Raw genomic sequence first — 17,529 nt, 5'->3', positions numbered from 1 at the left:
CGCGTTGCCGGAAAATGAACATTTCTAACGAAGAAAAACGTGATTTGCTCAAAATCTACTTACTCTTGAAATAAAAATAGGAATAGTTCCGTACAATAATGTTTTGAAGACTACCTAGAACGTTTGCAACCACATAGAAGCTATTTCAAATTACTTGACTAAAACCTGCTAACTAATGGTACTTTTAGCAAGCTAAGAAATCGTTATGAACCCCATCTGGATGCTGATCAAGAAACGGATATTATCAATGCAGTGAGAAAAGTCGTTTTCTTATATATAGTATTTCAGGTACCAATTACAAGAAAAGCTAATACTATGTATTCAGTTTTTAACAGCTTTGCGTGCTGTTTAAGGTTAATAATAATCTCCGATTTGAAAAACCAAAGTTGATGATGGTATCCAAAAACCGAAACGTCGTATCTTGGAAAAACTATTGTTATATATAGCGTTGGAAAAGAACCTTAAGAAAGCGTTCGTCATCTTCATGTTTATATGTTATTTAAGGCAAAAAAAATAAAAAGAAAATAGCAATTATCGTTTTTTTCCAGATGTCTCCAGAAATAATTGGATTTTTTTCAAAATTAAAAAGATAAAGTAGTCCTCTCATAAAGGCACAACTTTGCCTGTATTTAACCGTCTCTGTATCTCCTACAGTTTCTAAGATCCCTATGTTGAAAGTCTAATATGGGATACCCTGTACATTAGTCAATAATTTCTGGAAATACGCCATTATGTGCTGCGTAGTCCTGCAGAAGATAAAAATTGTTAACTTTATTTGTATAAAAGCTCAGGAAGCCTGACGCACTATTGCGGGACCCTGTGTCTGTGTACCTCCATGTTTGTTTTTATTTAATTTAACGCAGAAAAAAAAGAAATAACACAGTTTTTTTTCTAAACATACATTATATTGAACTACTGAAAAGTTTATCAAGCATTTAGACGTTTTTGCCTACTTTTTTTCGTGTGATCTATAGCGACGACTAATTTCTTGAATGCTTAGATGAACTATAGTTAAGTATCTCGTGTTTTTCTCATCAAAAACTACACTTTTTCTTGAACAAAACAATATGTATCCCTACTTCCTGCAATTGTAATAACCGGGGGATGATATTCTCTTAGAAGGAGCAAAAAAATTAGACAATTCACGAGAATGCTTTGCAACCTTTATCACTAACAGGGCAGCACAATACAAATGTAAAATACATGAGACTTCCCGTCAAGTCAACCCAGAGACGAATACTGGCACTATTTCTCTGTTCTGCACGATTCAACCGGATAATTTACGAGTACTCTTACCAAAGCCTTGAAATCGTTTTTCAAATCGGATTGCCCAAGAGCCAAAGTCGTACCAGCGCACGAGAAGAATTCTTCGCTTGTGAGTGCCTTATTTACAACACTTGTGGGTGAATTACCGACAGCATGTAAATGCCGATAGCCACCCAAGTAACGTAATATCTTGTATCTCGTGTCAACGGGTTGTCAACGCATTATTTGCGTCTTGATCTGGGTCAATTCTTTCGCATAGTACCATGCAGGGGGCACGCCTTTTCCTAATAGCAGCATTTGACTCACTCCTTATGATTTAATCATAACGTGGCATTGTCGTGTATGAATATTTCAATCAAATTCTCCGGGGTGAGGTTGCTTTAATCTTTTTCTTGTAGGCTTTAGTATTGTTTACTGGTGATAAGTAATTGCTTAACACATGCAATGACGGACCAGTCTTGCCTGATAGTACTCCTTTTGATTGAAAAAACTCTATGTTAATGTGTGGTAAGAGACAAAGTCATGGAAGTAGGCAGGAAAACATGACACTTGAGTACTTGATACAGGCTAATGTGGATTATTCATCAGAGATGATGGCCTTGTTAGTTATTCGACCCATCTTTTTCTTCTTCCTCCAGACTCATTCTCGTTTAGATCCTGAATATTCAATTACTGCTTTTTTCTTTTTACAAGGTAATTCTACCTGCAACGTAACAGATCAAATATACGTGCTCATGACCAATATTAGGTAGAAGGGCTTATTGGGATTTAACCTAATTTACGTAATGGGTACATGAAAAGTGAATAGTGAGAAACAATTCAATTTTCAACAACAGCGAGACAATACGAACGAATCGGATTTCGTCTCCTATGGAAAGTTCTGCCTTTCCATAGAAGCTGCTGAAAAATGATCTTCTGGGCGAAGTTTCTTTTAATAATGTCAGCGAAACTGCTTATTGACCTCAATCTAGGTAGGAGTAGAACCCAATGTAAGTAGGAGGGTTGTGATTGTGGGTGGGCAGGTGAAATGAATGAATATACTTCTTCGAGCAATCCCTCAAAGACACTCAGACACACAGACATTGCAATACTATCATGATCACTGTGTATTTGATGTTCGTGCCTTTCTGTTTCGATTAGTTTCGATTTCTCAAAGTTGTAATGTACTACCAAATTCCAAAAGTTCAAGTTAAATGCATTACAAAATCAAGGATGAAATCGACCTCGTTTCGAATGAATGAAATGTAAAGTGTGATTGAGGAGTCTCAGATGGTTCAGACAAATTCTGAAAATTGGAATTCGAATTATAAGAAAATATTAAACAGAAAGAAGCAAATTGGAAAATATTACATTATTTCTCAGCATAGTCTCCTTTGAGATTGCCACACTTTTCCCAGGGACATTTTACAAAGAGGCTTCGAATGTTTCAAAATTGGCATCGACCTCGAACTCCACCTCTTCATTATTGACAAATCTTCTTCACCGAGCCATTTCCTTAAGTTTAGAAAATAATCTAAGAGGGCTAAATCTAGCGAATAGGGTAGGCGAAGGGATAGTTCGAAACCAAGTTGATTGATTTTGGTCATCGTCATTAGCTTTTTAGTTAAATTTAGTCGTTTTTTTCTGATTTTTTCACTCAAACGGTGCAATAAGCTTGTATAATATTTTTCGTTTATTATTTTTCCCATAAGAAGATAGTCAATACAAATTATTTCACGTGCGTTCCAAAAAACTGACGACATCATCTTTCTTCGAGATGGAACGGTTTCCGCCTTCTTTGGAATCAATTTTCTCATATAATTTCATGGTTTTACCTGCTTTTTCATCTCAGGTGTGCAATAATGGACCAATGGTTTTGTCCATAGTTCTAAATCTACGCGGAAACTCGGTTTTATTTGCTGCGAAATTTTGCTCAACACTCCCTTAAAACATTCCCACGGCGTTGTTTTTGTTCATCTTGTGCACTGCTTTCTTATGTCCAGTTGTTTGATCAAAATGCGATGTACAGTACTTATTGAAGTTACTATCTTCAAGTACATTTTTGTGGACTTTCATCAAAATTTCTGGAGTGGTCAAATCTGGAGTGTCACCGGGTCGATCACTGCAAAGTTCGTTTTATGAACTCGTACGAACGCGTTTAAGCACTGTCATACGATATTTTACAGTTTTTACCGAAGGACCGGATTCCCCTAAAGTAGAATCTAACCCCTCTTTAATGTTAAATAAGACTAAGACCTTTCAAATGAAAGAATTGAATTATGTATCGATCACCAATTTCTCCATGTTCACAAAATCTCTAAAAGCGTTCATTAAAAACGACTCCGAAATAAACCCAAATCAACGTAGCACCCTCAACCCTTAGACATAAGCGTTTCAAGATTATGTTTTTGTAATATAAACGAATTTTTACCCAAAAAATTGCCATCTACATGTCAGGTCGGGTACTTTGGAGACACCCTCGTATATTTTATGGGATGCAGGTTGGTAGAACATTTTAAAAATTTTAAATGAACATTAATACAAAATCAACAATGATAATTCTACCAGTCTGGACATAATTTAGGGCGCGTTTCATGAAATTCATATTACTAGCCTGTTCTGAAAAATACAGACTCATCTCCATTTTTTGTCAGTTGTGAATTTTAAATGTCGATTTTAAACACAAAAGTGGTTTCGGTGGACAATGTAGTCTGAGGTTGAGTTGAGTTTTTGCCTTTATTCCGGTTTTTGTCTGTCGCTTGATTCAAGCTAATGAGAAAATAATAATTTTTTCACAAACCCACTGCTTATTAGCTGCTGATGTCTCGTAAATCAGTCTTCTGATTTCTGTCAACGCCAAAAAAAAGAAGCTTTTCGCACTTTACCTTTAATTATCTTACAGTTCAAACGGTGCCGAAACTACCTCCTTACGCAATATGCTTCTTAAGTCGCCGTTTCACATGACAACGCTCAGGTTCTTAAGAAAGAAAGTGTTGAACGTAAATCAAAATCATGAAATTACCCAATTTGCCTCCACAAAAAATTTGATTTACCGACAGTAGCACCGTAGTTTCGAACTCGGTAAACTACCGCTAATATCGGGAAATTAATTGATAAGATTATACCATCCAATTTAAACTGGGAGCTATAAAGGTACCGCGGTTTAGTACTGGTAAGGCGCTTGTTATAGCAATCTAATTAGCAACGATTCCTAGTTCTTTAGCTCGGGCAGTACCGCCATTGAGAAAAACTCCTCGAACTTCTTGCTGCCTGTATTTAGATCTGTTTAGACCTATTTGGAATCCGCGTAATGAGTCTATTGTGCTGTCTATATTTGTCAACGCTTTTTACACAGAGAAATACCAATTAATTAGGTATTAAAATTTGTTTTGAAACGCCGAGTAAATGGTACATATAAGTCATAACCCTTCATGGTTGAAACTGCGGTTTGCTCGAGTCTTATGTAGATGCGGTGATTTCAACACGATTGTAATCGACCGTTATGGGAAATAAGAAAATGGTACCTTAGATGGGCAAATTAAAAAGCGGCCAGTAGCAGAAAGCGTGATCTAATAATAATTTTATTACGGTAATGGGAGACGTGCGAGGGCGCCTTTAAGCCGTGAGAACTCGTATTGTACTGTCAGCCTCAGAATTGGATCGCTTGCAAATTTAATGCCCAGAAATAGGCAAAGCGGTAGTACCGAGTAGTCCAGTAAAAACCGCTTTAACTTTATGGCTCCCTAAGACAATAGAAATAATTAATGTTGCATTAGGACGTTAGCGATTAGGCTATTGTCAGCATATTTCCACACACAACACACTGACCACCATTGCCCAATAACACCCATCTAACTCCTTTCGAACTGAACTAAATATAAATTTAAATATATTACCCAGAAAGTGGAGAACGCATTGTAAGCGATCGCCTTAGTCGCTTACGCATGAAGCAACTTTATGGACGATTGTTCTGAAATTACTGCTATTTGTTTTACTGCTGGATCCTGTTTATCTATTGTTGTACATGGTGTTTAAAGACTACAAGACACCCATAAATTCGATTAATTCGAGGTAAAAGAACAGTGATGAATAGTACCTGATACTGGACGAGCGCACTCAAGGACGATGAACCCCACTTGGGGTGGAAGGTTTTGTTTCACGACAATCTTGACCCCATCTTGAAAATGCGAATTTATAGTTCTGTATAATTTCATTTGTTTGCAATTTGTATTCTATTTTTTCTTTATGTGAGTATGAAAATGACGGAAAATGTTCAGACACCTTTGGTTATTACGCCGTGATGTTCTAAATATCAACTTTCATCGAAGAAGTTTTCGTAGCCGATATCTCCGAATACCCTCATGTACACGAGAGCCTGAATTTAATATACAGGATCTCTGTTCTCCAAATTTAGTTGTTTAATTTTAAAAAAAGTTTATTTTACAGTTTTCATAACCGAGAAATGACGAATCAGCCCTTGGTTTGTAAATGTATTTCTGCAGCTATTTTGCCACCATCCGAAGCAAGTTGAATGAAAAAACACATAAGTCACAAATTACTAAGTAAAAATTGATGCGAGATATTTAGGAAGTTTGAACGTCATCAAAACCAAAATTTGATACTTTGCATAAATTATTCTTACTTACATATGCGTTTGGCATCATTATTAAGTAAAATTTTTCGAAAAAAATTCATCTGTAGGCAGCCCCATAATTAACAAGTTTGGCGTCCTGGGTGAAATTTTTATTCACCTCCCCCTACCCCCAAGAAAAGCCGCCGTCCTGTTTCGTCGCCCAATCCGTCCTTCATTCCCTTCCTAGAATGCTCAAATTTCTTTATTTACGGGTTTTCTAACTCGAAATGTCTATAATCAACTAAAGTGCTGAAATACAATATACTTTACTTTGTCATTTAATAATATAGATCCCATACACGCATCTGTCCTATGTCGGTTTCGTTACAACTCACCCTGTATATTGAATAGATTTGATTTTTTTTCTGGAGTGACGAAACACCTGGAAAAATATGTTAATAAATTTAACCAATAATGGCCAAAAACGAGCTTGAGTACTGTTATACAAGATGGTCCCTAGGGATGTTCTGATATTTAAGGAACTAATTTTCTGAATTGTTCTAAGACGAAAATGTTATACAATGTATCGAGGATAAATGGACCAAAAATGTTTAAATTTTTTAATGAGATTGGGGGATTGAGTCCTGCTTGTTGTAAAACTATGGTATCCAAAAAATAAATTGATTCCGTGTTATACAAGGTGTTTTATAAACAAATTTATAAAAATCAGAACCAATAAAATGTTTTTATTTTTCAAAATACGAAAAAATCAAACTAAAAAAAAGTGTTTAGAATGCAATCTTATATTTCTGTGGTAAATTTCAGAAATATAAAGGTATTTTTCTAAAAAAATGTTTTATTTTAAATCAGATACAAACCCCACGTAAAAGTATAACAAATAATAAGTGTCAAATTTAACACATCAGATTTATAAACAACCTAATTAGCAATATGTTTACCATTTTGCAATAATTGTTTATTCATTGTAACTACCCACTGCGTCTGAATTCGTCAAATATTAAAAAAGTGTTTAAAAATTTAAAAGCAGCACGAAATTTTAAAAATGGCAATAAAGTACGTATTTAGTTTATTTTGGATGGCTAACTTTAATCCCATTAACAAATTTGCTATTATTTTCAGCATAAATTTTCAACGAGGCAATTTCTTTTTAACCAAAATCAACTTATTGTATAAAAAAAAAGATATATTTTGTGTATTTTAAATATATTGTTTAAAACAATGTATCCAATTTGGAAAATACTAACGATATAGGCCCATTTCCTATAAGAAGTAACATAGTAGCCCATAAGCACATCTATGATTGCAATATTTTTCTGCAAATTGGAGGGAAATGTATTGTTTGGACTACTGTGTAGGTATACCGAGTTTCAATAATATATCTTAAGCTGTTTTGAAAATGTAAAGAAAAATATTTTATTTTTCTTAATATTTGACACCCGATATCTCGGGAACGACTCATTTTAGAAAATACGTTTATACAATATTTTCGTCTTAGAATAAAATGGATAATCAATCCAATAAATCAACTCGTTAAATATCGAAATACCCTTAGGGATTATCCGGTATAAAAACTATTCTTTTCAATAAAGAAAATATAAATTCAATATTGCATCAATTTGTTTAACTATTAGAGATGTCTAAAACGAAACATGCTATCATTCTTAGTTGCCTGGACGCTATATTAAGATCATGTTTCATACTTAGCGAAATACACAAATCATTTCAAAAACCTCTTCTTGAAGGAAATACCTCCAACTGACTTCAATAACACCACTCCTCCTGCCATTATTTAAACTATTACTAACCATGTCAAATCCGAAATGAACCAATAACTTTACCGTAATATAAAACTCGTTTCCTGTTCTATTACCTAACCTACATGCAATAAATAAATTGTGTCACAACAGATTACTTATATTTAAAACATATTTGTAGCATATGGGCAAAAGCCACCATGAGTCTTTTCAATACAACAATGGTCGGGTTTATAATATAGGTAAGCACAATAATCAGACAAAATTTGAGTAGTATATTGATATTAGTTATGGGGTATTTAAGGAACATTTATTTTTTAAACCTTTTGTTTCTGAAAATGAACTGTTATAACTTCTAAGACTGGTAGCTCTATTTGTCCTAACCGATTTTTGGAGAGACGAAAATTGATCCTGATTTATTAGTATTTCGGGTCCAAATAAAGCTCAAGCATTTTGCACACAACGTCCACAATAATCCAAAAAAATACGAAGTAAAAAAATAAATATCGAAAATTTGTTGAGTCTCTAAACGTTATGATACGTTTATGATTTGTTGTACATTGTATGTTGAGGTTAATGAGAAAAACCGTCGCCTACGTATCACTCAGAAATGTAGAAATTCGTAAGGGCTGTAAAAAACGAAGTACGCTTCTGATTTTCATCAATATTAAAAATTCATAATTGCACGTACAGTGTTGTATCAAAAAAAGTAAAATAATAGAAAAAAAAACATCACATATTATATAAAATTTTGAACTTTAATCGAAACTTCGAGAAGTGATGAACACCGCACATGAATACTTAAACCTCATGAGTGTTAATATTTTTGAAGGAAATATACAAATGGTGTACAAGGGAACTCAGAGGAAAAAACGCCAAAGAAAAACTCACGAGTTACCACCTATATTGTGAAACCTTAGTTAGTTAATTTGAAAAGTACACCGTGAACAGTGCAGCGGCTAAAAGACGTGAAAAATGTGAATTCCCTTATGCTGTTAGGCATTTCACCCTGTTTCTATTTAGGGACAAATGTGCGAAAAAGTGCAAGTATGCAACTTTGCTCAGCTACAGACACCACAAAAGAAATAACGTGAAAAAAAACTTTTGAAAACACCTAACTATTGCCGCGAATATTTCGAAAAACAGACATTATTGGACTGAAGTAAAATTACCTTAAATCGTCGAATTTCGATTAAAAGTTACATTATTCACCACAAATTGAAATTTCATAATTTTACGTCTGAGTAATTCATGGCCCCAAAAAACATTTAAAGTCGATTCCCCATCGCACATCCATACATAGCGCCGTCATGTAATCCTCCCACTAGGCGCTTCCTATTCTCCCGAATGTCCACCGCGACGCCGACGCCTCGTTCCCATAACGACGTCGCCGATGCACATCCGTGGTCAACCAATGGGGGGCTGGGCTGAGCGCAGGCCACGCCCCTGGTCACACTCGATTCCCCTCGACTGGCATCAACAATAATTGAAAAGGGGAACTTTTCACTTACCGACGCACACAGGCTATAGATAAGTGGACTAGTTGTTCAGTAGGAAATTGTGGTTAATGCGACCAATATTGCGTATTATAGAAATCGACGGGTACCGAGGTGTGCGTGGTGGTACCGAGGACCCAAGACACGGTCAACCGTGTACGGATAGTGGTAGGCGCTGGTTGGGTTCAGTGACAGTTTATGCCGATTTGTTTGGATAAGAGGCGAAGTGGTAAAGAGGTAATTTTTTTAACTGCCAATAGACCAATAGATCTATACGGCTTATTCCAGATATGCAAATTTTGTACAGGGAAAGAAGTGAAGGAAGTGGTAATGAAATAGAATTTTAAAAAAACATCTATGAGAAAAACGACTTTTATTTGGGGTTGTTCTGGCACCATCACGTGCCCCAGAATTAAAAAATCTTAAAAAACAGTATTTCGCAATCAATTTTGATTCTCTTAGCGCGGTAGTTGATATACATTTAAAGATCATTCATGTAAACCTCGTAATTTTTTTTGTGTTTCAAAAAAGTTTAATAAACGCCCTGTATATATATATATATATATATATATATATATATATATATTGGTTTTACGTGAATAATTGTACAAATTAAAATAAAAACCGACGAACCTCAGCGAATTAGTCAAAACCGAATATAGAGTATATTCTATAATTTAGTCAGTTACGATGTCTACAAGGGGATTCACGGTAAGTATCCCATTTGAGGCCCTAATGGAGCATGTAAAATGGCTACTGTTTGGAATCTGGGACACGGCGATGGTAGGTCTTGTTTGACCTTACAGAATCACAAGAGCAAAATCGCCGATGGAAACTGAAACTATTGTTAACATTGAAATTTCAAATGAACCACCCTATAAATTTAGTTCGATGAATTTTTTCAAGTAGCTTAAATATCATTCGAACTGAAAGTAGTGGCATGAACGTACTCATTTTCTTGCAAACATGGCATTGTGAAAATCATAATATACTACATTACGCGAAACACTGTCTATTAGACCGAATTTTTCTTCAATCTACCAAAAATTTCTATATGTGATTTAAGCGATAACACCGAGCGTGTTAAAATTACGAATTCCAAGAACTAGTGAAAATCTATCGCATTTTCTAAGCTAAAAACTAAAAAAAATTAGAGCAATATAAAAAAAACTCACAAATTTAATATATTAATTCACCTATTACTAATACGAACATTTAGTTTTTCTCGATGGGTACCACCGCTATAGTCCGGCTACTGCAATTCTAACATAGACACGATTGACAATCAAAATTATATCTTGCTTTCTGTATGTTGTTCTAGATAGATTGATAAAAAAGAGTTGAAGAGCAGCTACGGACTAAGAATCCAAAATAAGTCAATAATTAAAAACAATATTAACGGAAAGATTGCTAAGAATCGTGATGAAATAATTGAATAGGATATCTCAGGACAGTACCTGCCTCGTAAAAGGGGGCGAAGCCGATACTGCTTCAGGATATATAGAAAAGTTACCACAACTGCTCACATATTACTCACCTTTTTAGTACGTCTAGCCTAACAAGTCTTCTGAAATGGACATTAGTTACCATTAAATAACGATCTATTAGTTTGATCCATTTCATAACATCGAGCCAATTAGGACAGCCCGTCTTGCTCCGGATCAATTAACTTATAAAGGAAGTAGATGACATAAGTAGTGTTTTCATTACTTGAAGATGGACATAATTAAACCCATACACTGCGTCCACTCTTCGACAAAAAAACATCGTTTCTTCCATAAATTCTAGTTTCGAAACCCCATTGGCATGCCATCTCAAAATGCAAGTACTAAAAACTTTACTACAATGAAGGTTATTTTTATTACATAATTTAAATTAGTAAAAGAAGGAAAGTGTCGTGGAGAAAAGAGGAAGTTCGAAGGACCTAACACTACGGGAATAAACTTATTGAAAGTCCTATACTCATTTCCAAAATGATCCAATAAACTTATTCTTAATGATGTGAATCGAAATTCTGTAAGAAAATTTTTCGGCCGAGTTCGCCACTCGGTTAAAAAGCGAGAGATATCTCCCCTTTTTATGTAACGCATGTGTGAAAAAAATCAATTGCATATCATTAACTATGAGTATCTCTAATGAATCGCGAAGAATTTCATCTATTTAGCCGTTCGCACAAGAAAACAATTAGATTTGAATCGTTGTACCGTTAACAAGGACAAATGACCAAGAACAAGATATTTTTATTGACAATCCGGAATCCGTTGAATCTCTGACGTAGTTCCTAATCCTAAAAATACCTGGATAATTTATTTTCGTCCATTCTTCCCTGCTATTGTTTGGCAGTTAAGAGTGACGAAATTGACGCAAACAAAATACCTTGGTTTATTATTATATACAGGACAAGCTAAGAACAAATACTAGCCGCAGCTATCGATGATTAGCCCAGGCTTTCCAAATGAGTTTCTCTGAGATTTAATTAGATATAATAAGAATGTGCATCTAGCAGTAAAGTATGTAACAAAACTAAACCGTTAAATAAAGCAACTCTAATTGCAGGAAATCACCTCAGCAATCCCAACGCGTATAATTAGCGATCAATCTTGATCGAAGTAGACACGACAAATTTATATCGAGCATCAGGTGCACCGAACTATTTATGGGCTGAGCTAAATAAATTGAGTCCTGTCTAGAGTGATTTTTTTTCTAAAACCTATTTCATCTTCCTTTTGCAGACCCAATTCGGATCTAGTAGCTTCGCAGACTTGCTGAATGCACCCTTTTCAGACGAAACTTCTGACGTCCTGCATCAAGGACCTGACGATCTTGACCCTTTCGCAGACGTGGCCCTTCCGCCCCCTGTGTCTCCTGCCCCTTTGCCCAGTTTCCAGGTAAAATTTATTATTAACAAAATTATTTCTCAGGCAATTCCGTTATTTGTTGAGTGATTAGAGGTTATTGGTCATCCGAAGAGAGGTGTTTATGAATCATTCCCACCGTAGCTCAACAACAGTAATTCACTGTTATTTATAATTTCTATGTTTGAAACGATGCTTTGCCTAAACCGGCTTGGAAACGTATTTAGGTGTCCTTATGGGTGTTCTGCGAGGCGTTCGGTATATAACCTTGAGTATTCGGAAATGGACGGTGAAAAATATCTACTAAGAGGATTAGATTCAAATTAAGCTTATATTATTTTAATGCGTCTTGCTAATAATTAAGGATTAAATTATTAGTCATTAATACGCAGCAATGTCCGCCTTACTTTCTCGAGAATTACTTTCAGACATGCAGTATTTGATGTAAAACCTTGAAATAAAACTTATATTTATATTCAGAATTTAAATTTAAAAGATACGCGATTTACTAAAAAATATGTTAACAAAATAGTCGATAAAGGAGGGTTTATCCAACCTCACGTCACTAACTCGTAGCCGTAACGTCGTTTTTGTACCACAACATTTGATGACAAATTACCTTTGTGACTATGAATTTGTGATGTGATTCACCCCGGCTTAAATCGGATAAAAGATGAATCTATAGTGAAACTAAAAATAAAACCTGAACTGAAAATTAGAAACACTCCCAGAGAAAGCGAAACAGAGAATGGTTCAGAAAATATTTAGATAGCAAAACATGTTCTTGAATTTTTTTAAATTTTACATTTCATCGTATAATTTTCAAAAAACATACATATGTATACAGGGTTACCCATGCTATAGATAAAAGTACTTTTTCATTTTTCTCTTATGGAACCCTATATGTATTATAACGTTTTTGAGCTCGTTGAAAACTTCTGGCAACATGCCCATGTCTACTTTGAACAATTTGCGAAAAAAATTACAAGAAATAAAATTAACAATACGACTTATATATATATTTAAAAAATAACAATATGAACTAGTATATTCTAATGTATTAAACGTTTGAACTGTGCTCCGATGACTTCTTGGCAATGGGCAAGCCGCAATTGAAATTCCTCAAGAATATTTCTTATCATTTGAAGAGGTATTCATTGAGCTTTTTAAGTAGTTTTCTATTTAACTCTTCTATATTGTTGGATTTATTTAAATACGCCCTATATTTTAATAACCCCATAGAAAAAATCCATAGGGGTGAGATCAGACTAACTAGCTGGCTGCTTTTATCGTGACACTGCGCAAATATTTTCATAACTGATGACTATAGACATAAGTATATTACATAAAATATGTCCTGAATATCTCAAATAACTCAAAAACGACATAATATTCATAAATTCCATAAGGAAAAAATAGAAAAGTTCATTTATCTACTATATGGATAACTCCGTATACATGTCTTTTACGTCAAAAGATGCACAACAAAAAAAAAACAATATTTAACGTGTTTTATTTTCATGAAAAATATTTCCTTCAATAGGATGAACCGATGGGTTTCTCCTAACCAAAATTTTGGTCCTCTATATATATATATATACGAATACACATATTCACACCTTCTCGTATAACACGAAATAAAATATAATTTCAGGAAACATACCGCGTTTTCCAGCAGCAACAGCCACAACAGCAACAAGATTTGCCGCCTCAACAGCAACATCACCAACAGTTCAAAATGGACGAGGATTGCGGGTAAACTTCCGCAAAACTCCCATAAACTCTAAACGTCACTGAATATTAAATTTTAGCTTTAACGTCGCGCCTTATCATCCAGTACCGTCCTCGCACCATTACGACTACCAACAACTTCATCAGTACTCCGCCGCAAGCCCTTACTACCCTCCTCCCCCGACTTGCAGCTCTAGCTTCGACACCCTCATGGCGCAAGGAGGAGAACCTTATTCCTTGCCTTACCAAGTACCTTCGACCTCTGAACTACATGTCAGCACTGCCTTAAGTCCTAGACAAAGAAGGGCGTCCCTTCCACTTCAAAGAAGCGAATCTACTAGTAGTAGCGAATCTCCTAAATTGAGGATGGTGGGTCCTGGGCCGTCGGCATCGTCCTCAGCGGCGTCCTCCCCTGGGGGGCCTTCGGATAATCAGCCGCAGTGTTCCAAAGGGTTGACACCCCCTTCACCTTCACAATTATGTGCAGTGTGCGGGGATACAGCAGCGTGTCAGCACTATGGAGTACGCACCTGTGAAGGTATGTGAAATAGTTATTTGTTGTTAGACATTGTTGGGCGTGAAGCGTAACAATGCCTAACGCTTACTTGTGAGTAGCGTAACAATGCCTAAAATTCAAATTTTAAAAGAATTAAAAAATTAAGGTTGAGGACCATTTCATTTAAAAAAACTAAATGCGTTCATTAGTGACGTACGCAAAAAAAAGTTAAGTGGACATGTCCATGACACTACATTTTCCCCACTCTGGTTCCAATTTTTTTTACCCAAAAGATAAGAGAATTACATACAAAAAATCACACAAAGATGTTATTTTTGGGCAGGGACAATGCAACACCATACCATAGGTCTTTTGTTCACGGATAGTTCAATAAAAGGTGTACTACATACAACGAGAAAATTTTTTATTTCTTTCTTTTTACCCCCAACGTTTTTAAACGTTTCGTGGGAGTTCGTTCCGATTGCTAAGAGTTTTAAAGTTATAGAGAAAATTTTGGATTTTCTTAAATATTTTAGGAAAAAAATGTTTCAATGTTTTTAAGAAAAGTTCGGAAAAGTGCATAAAAAATTATATTAAGTTTAGAAACTTGTAATTTCATTAATCTCCAATATAGGAGTAAGGCATTATTAGGCAGATCCGTTGTTCTATTGAGGCGAAGACTTTTCAGTATGATTAAACCTAGTGTTGTCATCACGCTTACCAAGAAATAATGTAATTATCATACTCGTTTTAATGCAAAGACACAATAATACATATTGCGGATTTGCTGATTGTTAAACTACAGTTCCTGATATTATTTTTGCTAGTGGGAACACTACAAAAAAAGAATAATTTATGACTTTTTGGATAAAAAATTACGATGCAGGAAGTGATTTTTGATTAGCCTTGACAGCTATATTAAACACACATGCAAGTAATAACTTCAGTGATATACGAGGTTTCACATTTCAGGTTGTAAAGGGTTCTTTAAAAGAACAGTCCAAAAAGGTTCAAAATATGTCTGCTTAGCAGACAAAGCTTGTCCTGTGGACAAGAGACGGCGAAACCGGTGCCAGTTTTGCAGATTTCAGAAATGTTTAGCAGTCGGTATGGTGAAGGAGGTGGTGCGGACAGACTCGCTCAAAGGAAGAAGGGGAAGATTGCCTTCAAAACCGAAATCTCCACAAGGTATGAGCACATTAGAGACCCAAAGACACAATATTATCGACTCATTTAGGTAAATTTTGCGCAGAATCACCTCCAAGTCCTCCAGTGTCCCTTATCACGGCCCTGGTGAGGGCGCACGTGGACACTACTCCTGATCTTGCAAACTTAGACTATTCCCAGTATATGGAACCCACTCCTATCGAACCAGTGATCTCAGAAGCAGAAAAGATACAGCAGTTCTACTCCTTGTTGACTACTTCAGTCGACGTTATTAAGAACTTTGCGGAAAAAATTCCTGGATTTTTGGTGTGTTTAAAAAAATTATTCTTCAGAATCTAGAGTTAACACAACATGACCTGTCATAGGATATATGCCATGATGATCGGGAACTCCTTTTTCAATCGGCCTACCTTGAGCTTTTCGTTCTTCGGCTGGCTTACCGGACTCATCCCAGCGATACCAAACTGACATTTTGCAATGGGGTGGTCCTGGACATGCAGCAGTGTCAAAGGTCCTTCGGGGATTGGTTGCATGGGATCATGGAGTTTTGTGGAGCTTTGCAATCTATGGAGATAGACATATCGGCTTTCGCGTGCTTGTGCGCCCTCACACTTATTACAGGTAGGGGTAAGTGGTTGTTTTTTTTTCTTTTATTTATCCCGTTATTTTTAGTACATGGGTTGGTTATTTGGGTAGACAATTTTTTTTTAATTAATATTTCTCCAAGCTGCGAAGTCTTTTAAATTGTGTAGAGTACTGTAGTATCTTTTATCCCTTGTACGTAGGGCTGGCCTTAGCAAGTCTGGCGAAATTCAATTTAGCCCTCATTCCCTACCCCCAAGAAAACCTGTCGACAGGGATTTTTGATAAATAAAAGACAAAATATTTATGGAATTCACTTTTTTCTGGGACACTCTGTATTCTCCCTTCATGAACTTATTTAACCGTAAGATTGATAACAGCTGTCGGTTACCAATCTTGATTAGAGCCTAATTGCATCCACTTGTAAAGCCGTCTCCCCCTTCGTTCGTGATCCAATTTTCAAGTCAAAGTCGATTATAGATGTAATAATCGTCGATGTTCAATCCAGCTTGTTATAACTAAAATGCATTATTTATTTACCCAGAGCAGACCGGGAGGATTTAATAATTTAACATGCGGTTTTGGCGTGGAATCACCTGTCTGTCACTAACTTTTCTGCTTTTTTTCCTTCCTGTCTTCGTTCTATGTAGATACATAATACATTTACTGTTTACTGGAATAGAACGCGTGTTTCTCATCGTATATACATTATTAACTCTTCCAATATGGGCATCATTATCGATTAGCAATTGCGGAAAGTCTATTAAAATCCACGATGCAGGGCATAATCTTTGACGACTATTGGCGATTTTACGATAACAAAGAATCCATATTAACTTCGTTAACTGACGATTTTGTAAAGTTGACATTTTCTGGTTCGCGGCTTTATTACCGCAGGATTTTCCGCTTTAACCACCGACAAAACACTCCACAGCAGGAAGCCTGTTAGTGTCTTTTACCGGTTGAAAAAATCATTGGGGTAGCAACATCAACAGGAGAAAAAGAGTTTCTTAGACTTGCAAAGACATGTAAATTTAAAATCGGATTTCAAATTAATACCACAATAACGGGACATGTGCAAAGTGTCCCATATTCGACACTCAACATGAGGATCTCGGAAACCGTAGGAGATAGAAGAGTCGTTTGAATGCTGGCAAAGTTGTCTCTTTATAAAAAGAGTAATTTGCCTTATTAATTGACAAAAAAGCCGAGTACTTCCGGAGAGATCCGGAAAAAGACGATAATGGCTATTTGTTCATTCTTTTCCTGTCTTAAATTACACAAACACATAAAAATGGAGAACACTTCCTTAAAGCACTTTTTCCTACAACATGAAAATAGTTTGCCGAAGATACGACATTTCAGTTTTTCAAATCGGAAATTGTTATTAATCTTAAACAGCACGCAAAGTGTTGTTAAAAACTGAATACATAGTGTTAATTATTGTTGTAATTAGGGCTCGAAATACTATATTTATTATTATTATATATATAAGAAAACGATTTTTCTCACTGCATTGATAATATCCGCTTCTTTATCAGCATCCAGATGGGGTTCGTAACAATTTCTTAGTTTGCTAAAAGTACCATAAGTTAACAGGTTTTAGTTA

At 35.5% G+C, this 17,529-nt stretch overlaps 1 protein-coding gene across 8 annotated transcripts in view; it reads left to right on the top strand.

Moving 5' to 3' along the window:
* The window catches only part of Hr38 (Hormone receptor-like in 38), an 82,120-nt gene that overhangs the window by 57,663 nt on the left and 6,928 nt on the right, over positions 1-17,529 (top strand). For 4 of the 8 annotated variants that reach the window (XM_066285477.1, XM_066285473.1, XM_066285472.1 and 1 more), the window contains 6 exons: positions 11,822-11,977; positions 13,599-13,699; positions 13,756-14,213; positions 15,144-15,359; positions 15,409-15,644; positions 15,704-15,965. In XM_066285477.1, the coding sequence (XP_066141574.1) occupies positions 11,822-11,977; positions 13,599-13,699; positions 13,756-14,213; positions 15,144-15,359; positions 15,409-15,644; positions 15,704-15,965 (1,429 nt within the window). Of the gene's footprint in view, positions 1-8,892; positions 9,327-11,821; positions 11,978-13,598; positions 13,700-13,755; positions 14,214-15,143; positions 15,360-15,408; positions 15,645-15,703; positions 15,966-17,529 lie in introns of those variants that run through there. The other 4 variants (XM_066285478.1, XM_066285476.1, XM_066285475.1 and 1 more) reach the window with 4 other exon arrangements.

This window comes from Euwallacea fornicatus, chromosome 9 (assembly GCF_040115645.1).
Source record: "Euwallacea fornicatus isolate EFF26 chromosome 9, ASM4011564v1, whole genome shotgun sequence".
Lineage (NCBI taxonomy): Eukaryota > Metazoa > Arthropoda > Insecta > Coleoptera > Curculionidae > Euwallacea > Euwallacea fornicatus.
The sequence above is the reverse complement of the archived record's forward strand: the minus strand, read 5'-3'. Positions and strand labels throughout refer to the sequence as shown.